At 43.0% G+C, this 24,077-nt stretch overlaps 1 protein-coding gene across 2 annotated transcripts in view; it reads right to left on the reverse strand.

Annotated features, from left to right (window-relative positions):
- ANKRD28 (ankyrin repeat domain 28) overlaps positions 1-24,077 on the reverse strand; it is a 233,907-nt gene that overhangs the window by 45,259 nt on the left and 164,571 nt on the right. For both annotated transcript variants that reach the window (XM_030550866.1, XM_030550867.1), the window contains exons 9-16: positions 21,419-21,497; positions 19,579-19,693; positions 19,036-19,118; positions 17,042-17,105; positions 15,713-15,781; positions 13,364-13,504; positions 8,608-8,719; positions 1,245-1,271 (exon numbers count right to left, since the gene is read on the reverse strand). In XM_030550866.1, the coding sequence (XP_030406726.1) occupies positions 1,245-1,271; positions 8,608-8,719; positions 13,364-13,504; positions 15,713-15,781; positions 17,042-17,105; positions 19,036-19,118; positions 19,579-19,693; positions 21,419-21,497 (690 nt within the window). The remainder of the gene's footprint in view (positions 1-1,244; positions 1,272-8,607; positions 8,720-13,363; positions 13,505-15,712; positions 15,782-17,041; positions 17,106-19,035; positions 19,119-19,578; positions 19,694-21,418; positions 21,498-24,077) is intronic.

Raw genomic sequence — 24,077 nt, forward strand, 5'->3', positions numbered from 1 at the left:
TTATAAAATGAGTTTAAAAATCCCTGTTTTCCCCCTTGTGGTGGCCCATTCAAAATTTTCTTGGTATATTAATGCAGATTCTTTTTCAGGACTGCAGTTGATACAAAATGGGAAATGACTGCCTAGGAAGAAGTACTGTGGAAAGGGATCTGGAGGTCACAGTGGATCACAAGCTAAATATGAGTCAACTGTGTAACACTGTTGCAGAAAAAGCAAACATCATATATTAGCAGGAGTGTTGGAAGCAAGACATGAGAAGTAATTCTTCTGCTCTACTCTGCGCTGATTAGCCTCAACTGGAGTAGTGTGTCCAGTTCTGGGCGCCACATTTCAGGAAATATGTGGACAAATTGGAGAAAGTCTAGAGAAGAGCAACAAAAATGACTGAAGGTCTAGAAAAGATGACCTGTGAGGGAAGATTGAAGAAACTGTGTTTGTTCAGTCTGGAGAAGAGAAGACTGAGAGGGGACATAAGTTTTTAAGTACATAAAAGGTTGTTACAAGGAGGAGGGAGAAAAATTGTTCTTAAACTCTCAGGATAGGACAAGTAGCAACGGGCTTAAATTGCAGCAAGGGAGGTTTAGGTTGGACATTAGGAAAAACAGTGTGGTTAAGCACTGGAATAAACTACCTAGGGAGGTTGTGGAATCTCCATCATTGGGAATTTTTAAGAGCAGGTTGGAGAAACATCTATCATGGATGGTATAAATACATAATCTTGCCTTGAGTGCAGAAGACTGGACTAGATGACCTCTTGAGGTCCCTTCCAGTTCTATGATTCTATAATACAGCAGAATCCCAACTATTCAAAATGCTTGGAAACCATTCAATACATCTGGATAACTCAAACAACAGACAGGGACCTATCAGTTTGTTAGAAAGAATGGTTCCAGTCACTGAAATTCGACTGTACTTGAAAAGCAATTGTAATTAGGCAATTTTTAAATACAAATATTATATTTTCTGAATTGCAAGTACTGAGATTGTAAGCCTCTTGGGGCAGGGACTGTCTTTTGTCCTGTTTGTACTGCACCTAGCACAACAGGTTCTTGGTCCACGACTAAGGCTCGTAGGTGCTATGGTAATACAATAAGTCATAATAAGAAGTAGTAGTAGTATAAAATGCACGTCTGTTCACTGGAAAGCACACAGCTGGACACACTAGGATAAACAATAGTATTCTGAGACAGAATGCTCCATTTTGCTATACAATACTTTAATGATGATAAAGCGTACACACTTACAACATCTAGAGGAGTTTCACTTGCAATCTGAAATTTAAAAAAAAATTGTTTTAGTTCAAGAGGCTTGAAAAAATTGAAAATGCAAGTACTAACTCTAAACATGATAAAACAAGAGATAAAATAAAAGTCAAATCGTACACTTATGTGCCAAGTGCTGCTCTAAATCTGCTGTGAAGCTGTTATTTAAATTTATGTAGCCATTAGTCACTGCAACATTATGATCAAAATATTTCAAAATTAGGTCCTTCGCTTTCAAATACATAAATTTCTCTCAGCTAAAATGTATTATGCTCTTGTTTTTAATCCACATAAGCTCATATTAACTCAGTTAATATATCTCAGTGGTTTTAATATATTAGCTAACAGAAGAAAAAAGACCGTTACTCACCTTTGTAACTGTTGTTCTTCGAGATGTGTTGCTCATATCCATGCCAGTTAGGTGTGCGCGTGCCGCGAGCACATTCGTCGGAAGATTTTTACCCTAGCAACACTCGGTGGGTCGGCTGGGCGCCCCTTGGAGTGGTGCCACTATGGCGCCGGATATATATCCCAGCCGACCCAACTGCCCCTCAGTTCCTTCTTGCCGGCTACTCCGACAGTGGGGAAGGAGGGCGGGTTTGAAATGGATATGAGCAACACATCTTGAAGAACAACAGTTACAAAGGTGAGTAACCGTCTTTTCTTCTTCGAGTGCTTGCTCATATCCATTCCAGTTAGGTGATTCCCAAGCCTTACCTAGGTGGTGGATAGGTACACAAGCCAGGAAGGTGGCAGATGAAGCCTGAACCCTGGTAGAATGCGGGGTGATGTGGCTTGGGGAAATATGAGCCAAATCATAAACAAGTGCGGATGCACGCCATCACCCAAGATGAGATCCTCAGAGGAAACAGGTGGGCCTTTCATTTGGTCTGCTACCAGGAGAAAGAGTTGGGGCATTTTACAAAACGGTTTTGTCCGCTCAATATAAAATGCGAGCACTCTACAGACGTCCAGGGAGTGCAATTGTTGCTCCCGTCGCGTTGAGTGTGGCTTCAGGAAGAGAACCTGGAGAAAGATGTCCTGGTTAACATGAAAGGCCGAAACCACCTTAGGGAGGAAAGCCGGGTGTGGTTGCAACTGCACCTTGTCCTTGTGGAACACAGTGTATGGCGGATCCACCGTAAGAGCCCTAAGCTCGGAGACTCATCTGGCCGATGTAATGGCTATGAGGAAAGCTGTCTTCCAAGACAGGTATAGTAGCGAGCAGGTTGCTAACGGTTCGAATAGGGGGAGACATAAGTCTGGTTAAAACCAGGTTGAGGTCTCAGGACGGGTCTGGGCGGCGTACTTGAGGGTATAAGTGCTCCAAGCCCTTGAGGAACCTCGAAACCATAGGGTGTGAGAACGTGGAACGACCACCTTCGCCTGGGTGGAAGGTAGAGATGGCTGCCAAGTGCACCCTCAGTGATGATACTGCTAGGCCCTGCTGTTTGAGAGTCCAGAGATAGTCCAAAATAGAGGGGATCAAGACCTCAGTGGGAGTAAGATTAAGCGTTTCACACCAGCAGGAGAAACGCTTCCAGTTGGACAGGTACATTGACCGGGTGAAAGGCTTCCTGCTACCCAGGAGAACTTGTCGTACCGATTCAGAGCAACGTAACTCTGACTGGTTTAGCCACACAGCAGCCATGCCGTGAGGTGAAGAGCCTGCAGTTCCAGGTGGTGAAGCCTGCTGTGGTCCTGAGTTATGAGGTCTGGGTGGAGTGGCAGGGTAATTGGGTTGGCTATCGACAGGTCGAGCAACGTGGTGTACCAGTGGTGCCTGAGCCACGCTGGAGCGATCATGATCAAGCGAGCTCTGTCCCTGCGGAGCTTTATCAGGACCCTGTGAACCAGCGGGAACGGTGGAAAGGCGTAAAGCAGTTGGCTCATCCACGGCATCAGGAAAGTGACCGAGATCGAGCCCGGGGAGAGGCCTTGGAAGGAGCAGAACCTCTGGCATTTCCTGTTCTCGTGGGAAGCAAAGAGGTCTATACAGGGAAAGCCCCACTTCCGGAAAACAGAATGAATAATGTCTGGACGAATCGACCACTCGTGAGACAGGAAGGATCTGCTGAGTCGATCTGCCAGAGTGTTCCAACCCCCTGGGAGAAAAAAGACGCTACCAGGTCTATCGAGTGGGCTATACAGATGTCCCAAAGCCGGATGGCTTCCTGACAAAGGGGGCAGGACCATGTCCCTCCCTGTTTGTTTATGTAGTACATGGCCGTTGTGTTGTCTGTAAACACTGAGACACAACGGCCTTGCAACTGTTGCTGGAACGCCTGGCATGCCAGGTGGACTGCTCTCATTTTTGGACATTTATGTGGAATGCCAGCTCCTGAGAAGACCAAAGGCCTTGAGTACGAAGGTGACCAAGGTGAGCACCCCAGCCGAAAGAGGACGCGTCCGTCGTCAGGGACATTGAGGGTTGGGGTGGATGGAACGGCATCCCTGCACACACCAGGGAGGGAGTTAGCCACCATTCTAGGGAGCCTAGGGTGCTCGGGGGAATGGTGACTATTGTGTCCCTGCCCGGGCGGTATACCGAGTTGAGCCAAACTTGGAGAGGATGGAGGCGGAGACTAGAGTGTTTGGTTATAAACGTGCAGGCAGTCATGTGACTCAGGAGACCGAGACAAGTGCAAGCCGAGGTCGTCGGGAAAGTTTGTAGACCTCGGATGATTGTTGCCATCGTCTGAAACCGCGGCTGTGGTAAGCAGGCTCCGGCTAGATTGGAGTACAGGATAGCTCCTATGAAGTCTAACCTCTGCGTGGGAACCAGAGTGGATTTTTCGATATTGATCATCAGGCCTAGACGTGTGAATAGGTCCTTGACGATACCCACATGCTGAGTGATGTGTGTCTCGGAGGCCCCTCGGATGAGCCAATCGCCCAGATACGGAAAAACGTGTATCTGACGTCGGTGGAGGTAGGCGGCGACTACGGCCATACACTTTGTAAATACCCTTGGGGCTGCAGAAAGGCTAAACGGCAGGACCGTAAACTGGAAGTGCTGACGGTTGGCTACAAAGCGGAGGTATCTCCTGTGCGGAGGAAAGATGGCAATGTGAAAATACACGTCCTTCATATTGAGGGCAGCATACCAGTCACCAGGATCCAAGGACGGGATAATGGTCCCAGGGATACCAGGAGGAACTTCAACTTTATGATAAACTGGTTGAGTCCTCGCAGGTCTAGGATAGGTCTGAGACCTCCCTTCGACTTGGGGATTAGGAAATAACGGGAGTAAAACCCTTGCCCCTTTTATCCATCGGTATCTCCTCTATGGCTCCTATGGCGAGGAGCGTCTGCACCTCTTGAAAGAGGAATTGCTCGTGAGAGGGGTCCCTGAAGAGGGACAGGGTGGGAGGGCGGGGTTGAAATAAATTGGAGGTGGCACTCATACTCCACCGTGTGTAGGGCCCAGCGATCTGAAGTTAACTGGGACCACGCTGGGAGGAAGTAGGGGAGACGGTTGGAGAAGGGAGGAGAGGGATCCTGGCCTGTAACTGGTATGCCGCCCTTGGGCGCACCTTCAAAAGTTCGTCTTTGGTCCCGGTGATGGTTTCGAGGGACCTTGATTTTGGCCCCCTTGGGGTCCTGACGGTCGACTGAGACCACCTCAGCTGCACCGCCTGCCAAAGTCCTGTCTTTGTCTAGGCACAGAGTATGGGCGGTGAGGCTGGGGATGGAAAGAGTCACCAGCGTATGTATGCCGAGAAAGTGCATTATGACCCTGTTATCCTTCAGGCTTTGCAGCTTGGGGTCAGTCTTTTCCGAGAAGAGGCCTTTACCATCAAATTGCAAGTCCTGAATGGTATAATGCAGCTCCGGTAGGAGGTTTGAAATCTGAAGCCATGAGATGCGCCTCATGGCAGCACCTGAGGCCACAGTCCTGGCTGCTGAGTCGGCTGCATCCAACGAGGCCTGGAGGGAAGTTCTGGCCACCTTTCTCCCTTCCTCCAAGAGGGCAGCGAACTCCTGGCGGGAGTCTTGAGGGAGAAGCTCCGTAAACTTACCCACCGCCACCCAGGTGTTATAATTATAGCAGTTAAGCAAGGCTTGTTGATTTGCCACCCAGAGCTGCAGGGCCCCTGCCGAGTACATGTTGCAGCCAAGTAGGTCCATTCGCCTAGCCTCCTTCGATTTCGGGGCTGGCGCCTCCTGGCCGTGGCATTCCCTCTCATTAACGGACTGGATGACTAGTGACCAGGGAGGAGGATGGACATACAAGTACCCATACCCTTTAGAGGGTACCATATATTTACACTCGACTCCCCTGGCCACAGGAGGGATAGAGGCTGGGGACTGCCATATAGTATCGGCATTTGCCTGGATGGTCCGAATAAACGGTAGGGCCACTCTAGTGGGGGCAACCGCCGATAGAATGTCCACTATCAGGTCCTCTATCTCCAGGACCTCCTCCACCTGGAGGTTCATATTGAGTGCTACCCTCCTTAGGAGGTCCTGATGGGCTCTCAGGTCAATTGGAGGAGGGCCCGAGGAGGATGTTCCTGCCACCACCTCATCTGGAGAAGATGAAGAGGAGATGCTGGCGATGAGCGGGTCCTGGGTGGCCTGTTGCTCTTGGGCGACCTCCTGCTCCAGAGGAACCTGGGAGTCCGGTGGTTGAACTGGGGCTTCCTCTGCAGCAGTCGGAGGGGGATGGCTAACCATCTCCTCTGGCACTCGGTGCTCTGACGAGACACAGCGGGACGGAACTAGTGGTACGCCTTGGGCCTGGTGGTACGTCCAAGGTGTCCAGAAAGACCACTGATGGGGTCCTTGGTCCTGGGCCTGGGCAGAGAATCGCGGTCCTGAGCATAAGAGCTGTCCGCATGGGACGACACAGATGCGTGTCTGGATGGCCATGGAGATGCTGAAAAGCCCTGGGCAGAGTCTCTGTCTCTAGCGGACCTTGCCCTACTCGGCACCAGGGACCAGTACCGGGAAGCATACCGGTACTGGGAACGAGATCAGGACCTGCAACTGAAGCGGTGCCGGGAGGTTGACAGAGATCTCGAGGCTCGACGTTGGGAGCAGCTACGGGAGTCATGGTGCCCAGAGCGGCGTCGGGAGCTGGAACGGTGCCGAGAGTAGTGCGCCAGCAAACAGGATACTGACCGGTGCCACGAGTGTGACTGGTACTGAGGAGGAGAACGGTACCGGGACTGCGAGCGGTGTCGGGAGCGCCGACGGGACCTGGAATTTCTGCGGGACCATGATTGTGAATGGTGCCGCTCTGCTGTGCCGACAGAGGATGGTCTTATCACGGCAGGTTTGCCAATGGACTGTATTACCCGCACCGGCGGTGCCAGGGGTTGAGGCAGCGTCGACTGTCATGGCAATCAGATCCCTCGCTGTTGAGAATGTTTCCGGCATCGATGGAATAGTAAGCTCAACCACAGCTCGCACCGGGGAGCTGACAGGCACCGGACTCGATGGCCCTCATGGGACCAGAATCGACGGTGCCGACGTCGTCGGTGCCGCGGCAGATTTCGGTGCCGAGCGATCCGACTTAGACGAGTTCTCCGGCTGTGGTGCAGGTGGCATGGAAGCAGCAGGAATCTTAGGCTCTCTTGACCTCGGGGAGAGGGAGTGGTGCAGAGTCAATTTTGGTGGCGACGACGGCCGGTGCTGAGAGGCCTTGGCAGTACCGGCGTGGTCCAGTGCCGAGGAGGTGTTTCTGCCCGCTGATTGACCAGTGCTTGGTGCCGAAGGCAGAGGGGTAAGAGCGGCCTCCACGAGGAGCTGCTTTAGCCGAAAGTCCCGCTCCTTTTTTGTTCTCGGCTCAAAAGCCTTGCAAATGCGACACTTATCTGTCAGGTGAGATTCCCCAAGGCACTTAAGGCAGGAGTTGTGTGGATCTCCTGTTGGCACTGGCTTCTGACAGGCCGAGCACAGTTTGAAACCCGGTGAACCGGGCATGGGCCCCGGCACCAGGTGTGGGGAAGGGGCTAATCCCTGAACCCCTCTTAACTATACACTAACTATGAACAATAAAAATGAACTATAACTATATAACTTTGAACTATATACACAACAAAATAACTAGAGAACTATGAGTAGCTAGGGAGGTGGAGGTCAGTAAAACCACATTCCACTGTTCCAACGACCAACACGGGCCGTATGAGGGGCGGTTGGGTCAGCAGGGGTATATATCCAGCACCATGGCGGCGCCACGCCAGGGAGCGCCCAACCAACCCACCAAGTGTTGCTAGGGTAAAAATCTTCCAACGAACGTGCACGCAGTGCGCGCATACCTAACTGGAATGGATATGAGCAAGCACTTGAAGAAGAAATTATAATTTAAACGAAAAATATTCAGTGTTATCCCACTATCTAGAACAGAGGTGGGCAAACTATAGCCCGTGGGACTGTCCTGCCTGGCCCTTGAGCTCCCAGCCAGAGAGGCTAGCTCCTGGCCCCTCCCCCGCAGCCACACCGCTGCATGGGCAGTGCTCTGGGCAGCGAAGCAGCGCGCTCCTGCTGAGCAGAGCAAGTGTGTCTAGCTCTGACCGGATGGCGCAGCTGCCAGACACGCTGCTCTGAGCAGCACGGTAAGGGGGAGGGCTAGGGGGTTGGATAAGAGGCAGGGGGCCCTGGGGGGCAGTCAGAGGACAGGGAGCAGTTGGGTAGGGTGGAGGTTCGGGGGGGGGGGTCGGTCAGGGGATGGGAAACGGGGGGGGAGGTTGGATAAAAGTGGGAGTCCTAGGTGGCCTGTCAGGGGGCAGGGGTGTGGATAGGAGTTGGGGCAATCAGGGGACAGGCAGCGGGAGGAAGGGGGTTGATAGGAGTGGTGTCAGGAGCAGGGGGGTTAGGGAACAAGGAGCAGGATGGGGAGGGATGGGCCAGAGGTTCTGAGGGAGGCAGTCATGGGGCAGGAAGTGGGAGGGGGCAGATAGGGGGTGGGGGCCAGGCTGTTTGGGGAGGCACAGCCTTCCGTACCTGGCCCTCCATACAGTTTTGCAACCCCAGTGTCGCTCTTATGCCAAAAAGTTTGCCCACCCCAACCTAGATCAACAATCCTTTCAATCATTTGATTGTCTCTACGTTATTTACATGGCCTTTATTACCATAGTATGCAAATGCGTCATAATCTCTAATGTTTTTATCCTCACAACACTTCTGTGAGGTAAAGTAGTACTGTTATCCCACCTTCACAGTTAGGGAACAGACAGACAGACTCAGTGACTTGTGCAACATACGTGGAAGGTTGCACAGAGCAGGGAATTAAACCTGGGTCTTAAATTCCAGGCCAGCAGCCTAGCCTAGAAGAACTCTACAAGTAGACAGTAACTATTCCATGGTAGTTGGGTTTTTTTGGTTTGTTTTTTGTTACCAGTTCAAGACACAAGCGATGACCATAAGCAGCAGAATAATGAACTGCATTGTATCCTTGTTTGTCTCGGATCCCTGGATTTGCATCATTTCTTAGTAAGTATTCCAGGCACCTGTGTGAAGTGACAAATGATAACTATATTACTAATGTTAAAAATCAGCTTTTCACTAATTGGTAAACTAGTACTTGCCTTGAAAATCCAAAAAAGTTCAATTTTATTATATGCAACAAATAAGAGCATCAAATTGCCTTGCCTTACTATATAACACAGTGGTCCATGTATCCCAGTATTCAGAAGGACAGAAAGCAGTACCAGAAGATGTAGAGGAGGATGTAAGACCATCACAACAGACATATACAAATATAATATGGCTAGGGAGACAATGTCTTCCTAACCCCAGACAGCCAACGGCTGGCTTATGCCTTGTCGCATGAAGGTTGATATATCCCAAGTAAAATTTCTTGTTCAGGTCTAGGAATGATATGTCACACTAAAATTCAAGGTGGAGCAGATCGTTTAGCATAAGTACTGTAATTAGCATGGATTGTAAGGGACCATTCATGGTAGAGTGATCTGTTAATACCTCAGCAGTCATAAGATAAAAAGAGGAGGTTAGTGGGTTATAGATTGTGAAATAAGCCATAAATCTAATGTGTCTTTTCAGTCCATGACTTTTTTAGTGTCTAGCAGAATAATGAATTTAAGCTCCCAGTGTTGTCTTTTGAAAGCGTTGTGCAGGTTTCTTTTGAGGATGAGGACTGGTAGGCCAGATATAGAGTGACTGCTTTGTGAAAAGTGTTCATCCAGAGGTGATAGGGTGTTTTTGTCTTTTATCATTTTTCTGTGCGAGTTTATTTGAAAGCATAGTGATTGTCTGGTTTACCCACATAGTGCACTAAATGCCCCAAACAACACATCTTTCAAGATCCATGGATCCTACACGTACCTATCACTACACGTGGTACACCTCATCCACAGCACTAAGTCCATATTAAATTATGTCTACCTCTCTCATTTATTTGCTGGCTTGATGACTCAAAAGGTTGGAGAAGCAGGACTTTCCTTTACAAAAGCTTATCCCTATTGTTTTATAACTTTCATTTTTTCAAGTAATTTATCTGATACAGACGTAAAACTTGCTAGTTTGATTCCCAGGAATACAAGTATTTGTTAAACATACTCCAGAGACAGACTACATATAACACTACAGTACTTACAGCAGTGCAGCTACACTGATGCAGTTGCGCTGATGTAGCGCTTGTGGTGGAGACACATTAAGCTGATGGGAGAGAACTCTCCCATCACTTAAATATTCCACTTCTCAGGAGAGGCAGTAGTTATGTTGGCAGGAGAACCTCTCCCACTGACATACCACTGTCTATACTGGCACTTTGCCTGGTATAATTTACGTCACTCAGGGTTGCGGATTATTCACACCACTGAGTGACATAAATTATACCAAAGTAAGTTCTAGTGAAGACAAGGTCAGACTCAGACTTTAAGGTTAGAAGGGACCATCATGATCATCTAATCTGACCTCTTGCACATTGCAGGCCACAGAACCTCACCCACCAACTCCTGCAATAGACTCCTAATCTATGGATGAGTTACTGAAGACTAAAGTTAAGTCAGAGAATCCACCACTGACAATACTTTAAGCCTGCAAGTGACCTGTACCCCATGCCACAAAGGAAAGCAAAAAAAACCCAGGGTCTCTGCTGCTCTGACCCAGGAGAAAATTCCTTTCCAACCCCAAATATGGTGATCAGTTACACTGAGCATGTGGGCAAGACCCACCAGCCAAACACCTGGGAAAGAATTCTCTGTAGTAACTCAGAGCCCTCCCCATCTAGTGTCCCATCACCAACTGTTTGAGATATTTGCTGCTAGCAGTCGTAGATCAGTTAGTTGCCATTGTAGGCAACATCATCATACCATCTCTTCCATAAATTTATCAAGCCTAGTCTTGAAGCCAATTAGATTTTTTTTTGCCCCCACTGCTCTCGTTGGAAAGCTGTTCCAGAACTTCACTCCTCTGATGGTTAAGAAACCTTTGTATAATTTCAAGCCTGAACATGTTGATGGCCAGTTCATATCCATTTGTTCTTGTGTCAATATTTGCATTTAATTTAAATAACTCCTCTCTCTCCCTGGCAATTATTCCTCTTATGTATTTGTAGAGAGCGATCATATCTCCCCTCAGCCCTCTTTCGATTAGGCTAAACAAGCCAAGCTCTTTGAATCTCCTCTCATAAGTATGTTTTCCATCATCAGATCATCTGGTTCCAGTTTGAATTCATCCTTCTTAAACATGGGAGATAAGAATTGCACATAGTATTCCAGGTGAGATCTCACCAGTGCCTTGTAAAATGATACTAACACTTTCCTTTCTCTAGTAGAAATACCTTGCCTGATGCATCCTAGCCTTTTTTCATGGCTGCATCACATAGCATTTTCATGGAAGCTCACAGTCATCCTGTGATCAATCAATTCTTTTTATAAATGAGGAGAAGGTCTTTCAGGAAGTGGGTCACTGTTCCAGAAAGTCAACTTTGGGAACATCTGCACAAACTTTATGAAAGAACACACAAATGTTCCAGAGATTCTATGTAGATCACTTATCTGACATTGTCTCCAGCATTTATATTCCAGCCCAATATTAATTTCTAGTTTTATTTGTTTTTATTATTACTATTATTATTAATCTCCTTTTGAATGTGAGCTGGACAGAACTTGTTTCCCAACTGATCTTAAGCATATTGCTGCATCCACTCAAAAAGCTGCTTCTCAGGTTATACTACGTGGCAGTTGGTCTTCCAGAGAGCCAACTGTTCATCGGAACAATAACATTTCAGGGATTTTGGAGATCATTCTCTGTGTTATTTCCCAAAGGCACCAAACTATTACTATCATAATTCATCCTCTAGCTTCTGCAAGACAGCTGGCAAAATAATGTAACCTGAAGACTCACTCTGGTACTGAGGCATTGATGTCTCTGGCCTGGTCTACACTGGAGGGCGGTTATGCAACTTCAGCTACGTGAATAACGTAGTTGAAGTCAACATTCTTAGATCTACTTACGGCAGTGTCTTCACCATGGTAAGTCAATGGCTGACACTTTCCCGTTGAGTCCGCCTGCACCTCTTGCCCTGGTGGAGTACTAGAGTCGACGGGAGAGTGGTCAGCAGTCGATGTATCATGTGTAGTCTAGACACGATAAATCGACCTCCACTGGATCGATCGCTGCCTGTCAATCCAGCGGGTAATGTAGACAAACCCTTTGAGAGCAACTGTGAAATCATTCCAAGCTCCAAGATTCCAAGTGATAATTAAAGTAAATACCCCATAACAACTGCCAGCAGGACGTGGGATTATATACCTAACAGAGAAGTAGCAGGTAAACAATCAAAAAACCTAGACTTTACATGAAATGGGTACATAAACTTAAGTGCTATTCAAATGGCCAGTGGCAATTACTGGTATCATTTACTCCAGGGATAGGCAACCTATGGCACGGGTGCCGAAGTCGGCACACGAGCTGATTTTCAGTGGCACTCACGCTGCCTGGGTCCTGGCCACCAGTCTGGGGGGGGGGGGGGAGCTCTGCATTTTAATTTAATTTTAAATGAAGCTTCTTAAGCATTTTAAAAGCCTTATTTACTTTACATACAACAATAGTTTAGTTATATATTATAGACTTGGAGAAAGAGACCTTCTAAAAACATTAAAATGTATTACCGGCCTGCGAAACCTTAAATTAGAGTGAATAATTGAAGACTCGGCACAACACTTCTGAAAGGTTGCCGACCCCAGATCTACTCTTTATTTACACTTCAAAAAAGCCTAACAAGTTATGCACAGCTATTCTGCATCATATGTTCCTCTCACTGTTACATCACCCTCTCTCTTTTTCTTTGTTACATCTACATGTTGGGTCTTGAGCCTGCAAGCTTTATGTGGAACATCTCTGCTTGTACAGTCCCAGAGAAATGGCAGTCTTTTTAGTTCTGATGGAATACAAAAAGCTTCTGAGCACATCATAGTTAAAAAAAACAACAAATTTGACAAAACTTGGCAACTACAACAAGAGAATCCTTTTTACTGTTACCATAATGAAGACAAATGTCATAAAGCAATCTTCACCTATAAATGTTAAAATGTTTATGTATTTAAATAAATATTTTTCATTCAGCCTACTTCAGGACAAGGATAACTCAGACTGATTTTACAATATTAACTCTGGTGATCCAGCAAGGGAAACAAATGGCAGAGTAAAGGACCTATCACTTGAAACATATTGCCTCAAGTCCTCTAGAGCTTAAATATCAGAATTTTAAAAAAAAACACCTCTTTTAGTATAGTTATGAGGAAGTCTCAAGCCACCAAGACCCAGATCACATTTATTTTGTGCAGAGCAGGAATTTAATCCACAGTATATAGCCCATTAAGACTTCAACATTAAAATCCAAAAGATTACAATACACCTTGCTGTAATGGTGGGGGTGGGGAGGATGAGAGGGGAGGCAAAGAGAAGCGGGGAGAGAGACACACACACACACACACACAGACATGGACATGTTTAAACCAAAGAATTTCTTATATTATTAACAGCTCAATCATCACATTCCATTTAGCCATCTTCAAAGAAATATAAATATTACATTTGACATATATGATTATAGAAAGTAAGCAAACAAAATATGGAGCTCTGAAGTCTTTAAATATTCACCCTTTTGTATAAGCCATGACACTTACTTGCCATCTGTGTCTGATGCAGCTGCATAGTGCAATGGTGTACAACCCCTCTCGTCAAGGTCATTCACACTAGCTCCAGATCCCACAAGGGCAAACAGGCACTGGTAATTACAATTGGCAGCAGCATAATGAAGTGGAGTTCTTTAGTATACATTCAAATACAAGAGAAAGACATGCAACAGATTAATGACAAAAATGCAAAATAAAATGAAATTTTAAAAACATGTTTATATTCTATTTTGTTATTGGCTGAATAATTCATTTCTAATATATGTAAATATTACATGGTTCAGTAAAAATCATTTAAAGAAGTGTAATGGCAGTCCAGGATACATACTTGTCGGCCAATACATGGACAGCTTGTGTGTGTTGAGAGGTTTACATATGTGCACAGGAAAATGAAAGAAAGAATTACTGAAACATGTTTGTTCAAACAATTTAATTTTAGGCCATTCACTGACAAAATACGAGCAAATCTGATCATCCATAGTGCAAAGCCATCAAGAAAGACCAGAACAAAAAATTCAACTGGTGAAATTTAACCCTTCCTGCAGAACATTTAAAGTAGTTTTGTGTGCAGTGCTCAGTAGGGTTTTGAGGACAGAACTGAGGTCTAATGTGGAGTCCTACGGAGTGTCTATTTGTTTCATCCTGTCTTAATGTACCAAAAATATATGCTTGTATAGAAAATAAAACAAATTATGATTTTTTTAAAATATGCATTTGATTTTAAAGAAACTTGAAATTTGAATTTCATATGAAAATATAGTATTGATGAATTACTAAGCCTAGGGGGAAAAACCCTTACAAAACATAATATATTATATAAACAATTTTCAGAAGTCAGTGACTTAGGTGCTTGACCCCAAGTGACTGAGGGGTCTAAGAGCATGTTTACACTACCCCGCAATTTGGACAGAGGGATTGTGAATAGCAGTGTGCACCACAGTTCCCGATGTGGACACGAATTTGAAGGTTCCAAGTTTGCACTAACAGACTTCTTCAAAGAGTGTGAACTTTGGATCTTTAAGTTCAGGTCTGCAGCTTCCACATGGGAGAGTTCCAAAGCAGCACTTTCAGTAGCAGTGCACACAACTACTTTTTAGTCCAAACGTCAAGGCAGTGTAGACATGCCCTCAGTTCCATTTTCAAAAGTGACTTAGTAGCCTAAGTCACTGTTGCAAAGGGACTTAGGTGCTTTGAAAATTTTGCCCTATATCTTGTTTTTTTTAAAGTTACCACATTACTCTGATCCCCTTTATCGCCTCCCTACCTATCATACCTCTTTTTTTGTTTTTTAATCTCTTTCCCCACAGATCTTTTCTTCATCTCTACACTATAAATAAGAACGTCAAATAATCTTACTCCTGGTCCAAATACAATCAGCAGCCCAACAAAAATTTAAGTGCAGCTTCCACGGGGAAAACTACTACAGTTAACCCTTCTATCCTCAGCCAAGGGTGCAAGTAGGACTTCAAAAGGAGACATGATTCATAGTCAAATACTTCTGCTGGAGTCCTACTCCTGTCACTCAGCCAAGGACTGAGGGACCATTTCCACTAAACCATTGATGCTATGAACAATATTTTTAAATTATGATAAATTCTTGTCTCTGGTTCATCCAGAGCATCTCTTCTTAGTTGTCAGTCTTTTGGACTGTAATCTCTTTGGCTGTCTTTAATTAGTGTCTTGCACAAGCACTAACCACACTGTCTGCACTTAAACAACAATCTGGCGCTAGCAATAGTTATTTGAAGAAAGTAAAAGCATGAGAGAGTAAAAGCAAGAGAAAGTTATATGAAGAAGGGATTGATGGAGGTAAAAAGGAATGTTATTTTATTTAAAGAACTTAGATTTTACTTTAAAAAATACAGAAGATTGCAAAACGTTCAGAAGTGGCAAAGTGAACGGGTTGTTGAAGAGCATTTATAGCCTTGACAGATGGGTTAATGACGAGATATCAATCTACAGGTTGAGAACCACTTTAACCCACCAGGATGCGCCTTACACCAAAAATATCTTTACTAAAGTTACAGTAACATATGAGATTAATTGGACAATTTGAAAGAAAAAACAAATACGTATTAAAATACACAAAACAACTATTTAACAGAATGTAACAAATCAAATCTTGTGACTTTTCCATAATTATACACTTTCAATAAGATGCTTAGACTAAATTGGTTCCAGTAGCTCAATGGGATCCCAATAATTTATTATGAATACAATCACTCCAAAAGGAATGTATTGTGAAGGAATATGGGCTTCTTCACACAGAATCATTGTGCTACTTATGTGCATGTTTTAATAAAGTTCTAAAATCCACAAACTTAGAATGTTGTGTCCTACCTCCCAAATTTGTCCTTTTTGTTGAAGTCTGCACCAGTGTTGAGCAGAAGGTTTAGGCACTCCAAATTACTGTTAAATTAATGGAACATTGATTGCAAATTAAATTATTTTTACGCACACAGTTCCCTTTACAAACTATCAGAATTGCTGCACAGTTATTTATCACACAACAATATTTTTATTGATAATGACTCAAACTATATTTTGCATACAAAACACCACCAAAAACAGACTTTAATATTTTCTTCAACAACTTTAAGGACCATAAACTGTCCTTGGTCCAAATGTAGGAATGCTGATGTTTATGCAGTGTGCCTTTTGAAATCAACAAGAGCATTGTTCTACAGTAGTAAATACACTTCTAATTTGATAGAAACATAACAGAAAAAATGAATGCATGCTAAAAGAGTTTTTATGCCAAGATTCAGCCTGTGGCAAGTTTTTACTTAGACATTTTTTGTTTGTTTTAAAGCCTTTTAATAAGTGCCAGGAAAAACAAAAGTTTGCAATGCATATGCTATCTTTGATTCTGCATTATGAAGAACACTATCTAAGAAAACTATGATGATAGCTGTAAACATTGTTCAGAGAGAGGAAATTCTTTCAGCTCAAAAAGTTAGACCCATTCTAATCATGAAAGCAACGTAAGCATTTACAAGGCCATACTGTCCTTTAAACCACTTTGGTAATGCAAGGGAGCCTTAAAACTTTTACACCTGTTTTATACTCCTGGGGGAATTCACAAAGACAATGGGAACAATTCACTAAGCAGGCAGGCTGCTGCATTCTGTTCTGCCTGAAGGGACACAGCCTGTCCCACGCCTACCTCCTCAGAAACACCCCAAAGCCCTGCCCTTCCACGTTGAATATGCTGCAATAGGGAGCAAGAGGGACAGTGTCTCTCACACATACCTCTGCCCATCCCGCAGGTGATTTACATCTCTACTGGTTGCTCCAAGCATCTGAACCAACCTGCCTACACTGCTGGGGAGGGGCGTGTGACCACTCTTGCGGCTTCCCTTTGTTTCCCAATTAGATGTCATTTTTCTGTGGGGAAGCAAAGAAGTCTGTCGGGGACATGAATTCTACTCATGCGCATTGATGCGGAATTCCCCCAGGAGTAACTGATTGTGTTTGGTCATTACAATAAAATATTGATGACTGAGTAGAAATTGCAGTTATGCCTTTTTAAAGCTTGTAGAAAGAAGCCATCTTGAAATTATGTTCATACTTACAAAGCTCCTTCGGGGAAAAAAAAAAGAGTAAAACGCTGTCAGGGTCAATGATTTAAGAAAAAAAATTAAAAGTGAAGGCAGAGCTTCTACCTACCCTCCAGCTGCAGCTGCATGAAGGCAGGTCCTGCCAAAATCATCTGGGGTGTCTATGTCAAAGCCTACAAAAATATGTTAGTATATTTTGAAACCATATGTAAATTCAACCCCTTCACCAAACGGCCCTTCAGTAATTAGGCTGTATGTCATGAAGTAAGTTTATGTTATTTACAACAGTAAACATTGAAACAAATTTTTCCTTAATTTAAGAATTTCTTTAGTGACTGGAATTAGTGAACTACACAGGGACGAATTTCAGTTCTCCCCACATTTTCCCCCACACTATGCTTCCCCTCTTTCTTCAGCCCAAACTGGATGGACCCTACATGTGTGTCCCATCTCGCATCGAGAGGGCACATAAAGCTAGTTAGTGATCTGATTTGAGAAGTGGTCCCTAGATTACAAATACGGGCTGCCTCTCCAATACCTCTATTTCGCACTCTCTCTCCCATTAACCCCCTAGGAGGCCTCATCCAAAGTACAAAGTATTTCTCAATTCTGTTCGCGGAACAATCCATCTCACCTTGCCTGACACCACTGTCTCCAAAATGGTCATCCATAGAGGGACAAGCGGACTTTGCAAGGTTTGCATCACTGTGGTGGATGAATTCAGATTCCAGAGGGGTTCTTAATATATGAATCAACTAATTTCACCTCCCTCCCAGCAAAAAATACACTAGTCAAAGATACCAATCTTCTCCAACATCAACTTAGTAAAAAGGAGTTTCTAGATACTGGTGTCCAATCTTTTCAGACTGAGGGCTGCACATATAATTTTTAAATGGTCAAACAACAATGACTGATGCTTTACATTATGTGTGCTGGTCCACATCCCTTTGTGCAACTCACACATACAATGGAAATCATCTGTAAATCCTCTGATGGAGATTATCTTGACACGGGGAAGTCTCCTGTAGGTACACATCTAGTACAACATAGCGCTAAAACAGAAAGTGGAAGTGGCTGGAGCACGCTGAGCTTTGCCTATCCTCCAGCTGCCACATGGTACCTAACAGACAGCTGTCAGCTGGTGCAAATTACAGCAAGATACTCTAACCGGTGCTGGAGAAGAGAATCAAGAAGCCTAAGCAGTAGTTCCTCAGCTTCTCTTCCTTTTCTCCCTTCTCCCAGGCTTCCTTACTTCCCTGTGGTGTGGAAGGGAGCCCTCCTTTTGCTAATCACTCTCCTAGGCGCAAGACAGAGACAGTCAATCTGCCCTTTTGAGCCCCCTGGAGCTTCCATATCTCATCAGGGAAGCAGACTATGGAGCAGCCAAAATTAGTATGTCTCCCCTTCCTTGCCATGCAGTATGTATTCAGCTGGAAAGGGACCGACACAGTTCAGCATAATCCCAGCTCGCAGCAGAGCTGATCCTGGGGTCACAGGTGAAGCAATACCCTGTACTCTTTCTTTATAGTGAGGGGGCTGATTAAACACTTAAGTTTGAAAGTCGCAGAGTGCTGCTCAGGGAACATGTTTTTAATTCATAATCAAACACAAACATTCTTCTTAATGCAGTTGCCCTCAGGGCTTACAGGTTAGATCCTGGAAGGGCACAGGTAGAACACCACCATTGTTCTAGGCAAAGTTGTACTAGAATCATGACAATTTGGAGTTCGAGTTAACAAGATGTTAAAGTGATATCACCTCATGTTCTGAACCACTATAGTTCCTAAACTACTTGTCTAGTTTGTCTCAATCCCTTCAGAAAATGTGTGCATAAGATCACACTTTTGAAATTTCAGGCATATTGCTTCAGTTCTGGCAAAGTTTTACAAGTTTTCAAATTTAGGCTTACCACAGAAAGCTTGCTTCATCTTTAACTATGCAAAGTAGATCAGACTAGCTAGCACAATCCTCAGCTATAAACAAGCTGATTATTTCTATGTACTATTGAAAAAGGGTTTAAATATTGTGAAATATAACTGAAAGTACTAAAAGGTTAATGTATATGTAGTAACCATAAAACACATTTTTTAAAGAGCATCCTACCTGATGAAAGGAGCTTTCTGCAACAGTCTGAAAATCCACTTAATGCTGCCAAATGGAGAGGAAACATCCCATGTACACCTCTCCTAAGATACATCATAGTGTTATTACAATAAAAGAATCAAGATTGCATGCTAAATTGCATATGTATAGGGTTTCATCAACAAAATCTAATTAGAATGATTAGATCTGAGGAAATCTCTTAATATGTTAAGAAGCTTACTTTCAATCTAAAAATAATGCATTAATTCAGACTGACAGTCAGTTAAAATGTATGAGGTTTTGGCTTGCATATTTCAACTATTATATTGAAGTACAAGTTGGCAACACAGTCCACTATTTCTTTTCTGATTTTTGTTTAAACTACAATGAGATGTGACACTATAACAAGATACAGTATCTGCAAAGAATATGACTGAATGCATTTCTAATCTCATGTTGAACATTTAAAGAGCTAAGAAAGAAATGTGAAACCACACACTACTCTGGCTTTCTAATTAATGCATTTCTGAACTATTTTAGCCTATGTCCAAGTTAATTACTTACTTTGCAGTGTCAGCACCACTTGTAATTAGAGTGTTGATTAGTAGCTCATGACCATATCTAGCTGCGATGTGCAAAGGTGTATTTCCATTTCTATCTTCACAGTCTATTTCAGCTCCTACAACATAAAAGTTAGTGTGAATGCACATAAATGGTACATGTACATGTTTGTTAGCAAAATGGTGTTAAAGATTAATAAGTACAAGCGATGGAGTGATTTTTTGGTTTAAAATTTTAAAATGTTTAGTGGTATTGAATACTAATGGTACTCCTAGGGAATTTTACGCCAAAAAATTAAAATTCTGTGCACAATATTTTAAAATTCTGCAAAATTCTGCATATTTTTATTTGTCAAAATAACACTCTATAATCACGCCAGTTTCAGTTACTTTGGTAATTTATTTCAAAATACCTGACAGAAAGTATGTCTGTAACAATACAGACAACCAAAAAGATTCAGAAAATGTTTTTTGACAAACAGATTCCTTACCAGGCATATTAATACAGAATTTGCAATATTTTTGGTGACAGTTACCTTATTTCAGTGAAATTAAATACAACAGAACCTTGTTTAACCACCATTATCTGGCTCTCCTTATTAACCAAACCACCAGCCGCTAAGGGCTGTCACCTGGCTCACTCACCACTAGGGTTGCCACCTTTCTAGCTGCTGGTAACCAGACTCCTGAGCCCTGCCCCCATCGCTCACACCTCCCCCGCCCCAAGGCCCCACCCCCATTGCTCACAAAATCATCTCAGGGGGCCTGCCTTCAGGTAAGAGGCAACCCCAACAGAGCAGGGGCTGGCATGGGTTGTTAATCTCGAGTCTCACCCCAGCCCACGATAACCAGATTTTTGGTTAAGGTTGCCACCTTTCTAACTGCTAATAACAGGACTCCTGATGCCCCTCCCAGCCCCAAAGCCCTGCCCCTGCTACACTTCTTCCCTCGAGGCCCTGCCCATCATTTTCTCAGCACATCCTCACATCCTCCCACTCCCTCCACCCCACAGTAACCAGACTTTTGTTTTGGGTGTCCAAAGGTTGCCAGGTCCCCTTTTAGACTGGACTTTTTGGGTCAAAAACCAGGCACCTGGCAACCCTAAATGGCACTCAGACAGAGAAGCCAAAAACCGGACTGTCTGGGTAAAACCCAGAGGGGTGGCAACCCTGCCCACTCTCCAGTTTATCTGGATTTTTGGTTATCCAATCTGGCTCTGGTCCCATGGAACTCATGGTTCCATCATAATACATTTGAAACACATAAAACCGGGAAAAGGAAGCATTTTGGTGGAAATCTCAAACTGTGTGTGAAAAAATAAAATTCTGCAGGGAACGTTAATTCTATGCAAATTCTGCATCCTGCAGTGGTGCAGAATTACAGCAGGAGTATAATGGACAGTGATGTAAATGCAGGTCTCTTGTCGTGTATCTGTAGAGCAGGGGTTCTCAAAATGGGGCTGTGAGGCAAGCTGTCAGCCTCCACCCCCAAGCCCTGCTACGCCTCCAGCATTTATAATAGTGTTAAATATTTAAAAAGCATTTTTAATTTATAAGGGGCTGGGGTTGCACACAGAGGCTAACTGTGTGAAAGGGGTCACCAGTACAAAAGTTTGAGAACCATTACTGTAGAGGGCAAATTGTTTCAGTAACTCAGTGCTGTAGAAAAGGGACAATAATACAAATATCCTTGCTTTTCCATCTTTAAAGTGAAGATATAGATGGGTAGAGTCTATATGCATTTCATCAGAATATAAAAACCTCACTAACTGAAATACTGGCCATAGCAAAACAAGAATGTGAAAATGTCATTAACATTTACAAAAATACTTTTTTTCTTTTTACCATTCTGGATGATAGTTTGTGATCTTGAAAATCTACCATGGATTGCTGTCATATGCAATGGTGTTTTCCCATCTTTACTCTGGAAATAAAACAAAAATAATAATTAAAAAAAAAAACTATCAACCTACAGCCAGCTACATTTATATATCAAAATCACCAAGGAGAAGTGATCCTTTTCCACCAACCCCTTCTATTCCCTCTCCACACTACTATAAAACAGTTGCTAGTAGCAACAATCCAGGATGACACTGCAGGGTATTCAACACTGCTGTTATCCTGTTCTCGTTAATCCCTTCTCCAGCTCCATCTGACAACTCAATGATGCACACTCACTCAGCATTATGCCTTTAGGACAATCAAGAGGATAGTGGCAGCAGATAATCTTAGCACCAAGAACTACATTTACTTCTTCCCTAAATCTAAAGCCAACAAAATAAAGCTTCTTTTAAAGAACTGACTTGTATTCAGACTGAATAAGAGAACCTTATTACAGAACATTACAAAATATGTTAGAAGACGGACATGAAAATATTCATCTATTTCTTTGATGTTACTTCAAAATGAAACTCATAAGTAATTCATCACAAACCACAAGTAATCCTTAAGGCAAACTATTCAACCACAGACGGTAATCTACATTTGACACACATATGAAAAGTAAAATTAACCACTCACCCAGAAAAGGTACTATGAAATAAGATCAACTTAAAAACTAGAATCCCCTCCTGTGTTAAATAGCACTATCTAAATGCATTCATAAACTGTCTCTCCTATGAAATTTAGTCCATAGTTAGCTCATAGGTTAATGAAAAATCTAAATGCACAAAAAAAAAGTTACACACACAAAATACTAGGCAACGTGACACTAAATTGCAGCCATCATATTACCATATAAAGCTATACCATTTTTTATTCCCTTAGGTGCACATACACAACATGTTAATTAACTGCATACAGCAGAATGAACACAAAATTTCCTACTGCAAAGGGGACAAAGTTAAACCGGCTGTGGGAACTTCCCCATTAAATATCTTGATGGCTGGCAATTAAATTCAGAACCAGAACATACAGGTAAGATTTCAGGAATATATTATTTCCTTCATGAGTGTGGGTTTTTTTTTAAAGTATTCTAAAATAAATAAGTTGGGACGAAGTATACACAGAACTACAAGAACAGATTCCTTAGGCAATGAACAGCAGCATCAATCCACTGCACCAAAAATAGGAAATATTTGAAAAGCTCCTTTCTTCCTTGGAAGTCTTCCATCTAAGTACTGATAAAGCCTCCCCTTACTAAGCTTATGAGATCTGACATGATCATAGCCTATGGTAATAGGCTAATTGTTATTTGGTTGCATTCACTGAAGCTCAATGAAGTGAGATAATAGAAGATTAAAACACAGGTCTCTTGTATAATGTACTATCAGGCAATATATGTCTATAAAATACTGATTTTCCAAAAACATAAATCTCTAGAAGAAGTCATTGTTATTACACAACAACAAGCAGCCTAGAACATCATGTATTCTCAAGTGGTCAACCAAACATGCCTAAACATGGTTTCACTTAAAATTAGATATATCGAGTCTACTCAGTCCACTGAGACCATTTCTTTTCAAGAATCCAGCTGATACTAGTTCAAATACAATTAATACATCCTTATAAATCCCATAATATACTTCTACATGTGTAAAATTGTTATTTGAGTTTGCTATACTCTTTTTAGACTAGATGTTGCAGGAAAGGAATAGAGTTGAGCAGTACTCACTAGGCTTTAAAGATCTAAATTACTATATGGATATTGACAATTTTGTACAGGCCAAAATAGCCTATATTTTTCCCCTCCCGTGGAAAACAGATAAAGCGGGAAATATATCAAAAGTCTAAAATTTCTGCTGCTTTTTAATCTGTTGTATGCTTTCCTCTCAGAGGTGAAGCCAACAAGACTCTGGAGTGGACATTTCAGAGTCTCCAGAACACTCACTCATCAAGGTCCACAGCGTATGCACACATGCATCCTCCTCCTATCCCAGATGCCCCACCTATGCCCCCTCTATATCTCTAAAAATCATGAAAGTAGGTGACAGTGAAGAGAATTATAGTAGATATCTAAACTTACAAAGTAATATACTTGTGATTATAAATTGAATATTGTATTTGTATGACAGTTGCCAAAAACTGTACAAATATTTTGAACTTTAGCATTAAAAGCCAAAAAATCAAGATATTTGAAAATAAAAAATTGAGCACAGCTGAAATCCTCTATACATATTGCTGAAAAGTTTTACAATAAAAACTCTACTGAATAAGAGTAGTCTAAAGATGCAAAAACCACAACACTATAAAATCCTAATATTTTAACTAAAGGAATAATCCTTAGGGAAAGCAAGGAATCTAATTTGGCCCTAAACCAGGGAACAACCATCCTATTCAATATTTGAAAACCAGAACTGACTGAGCAGAGCTGAACTACTCTATTACTGAAAAATTCACACTACTACAACCTCCTCTGCAAAGTAAATCTACTGCTAAGTCAATCTCCTTCCTTCCCTGCAAAAGTGTATCAAAAAAAAAAAAAAAAAGAAGAGAATTCCCATTTTAATTAAATAACCACCGGCAAAGCAAGCGAGAAATACCAATCTTAGTTACAGCAATATAA

This window comes from Gopherus evgoodei, chromosome 2, assembly GCF_007399415.2.
Source record: "Gopherus evgoodei ecotype Sinaloan lineage chromosome 2, rGopEvg1_v1.p, whole genome shotgun sequence".
NCBI lineage: Eukaryota > Metazoa > Chordata > Testudines > Testudinidae > Gopherus > Gopherus evgoodei.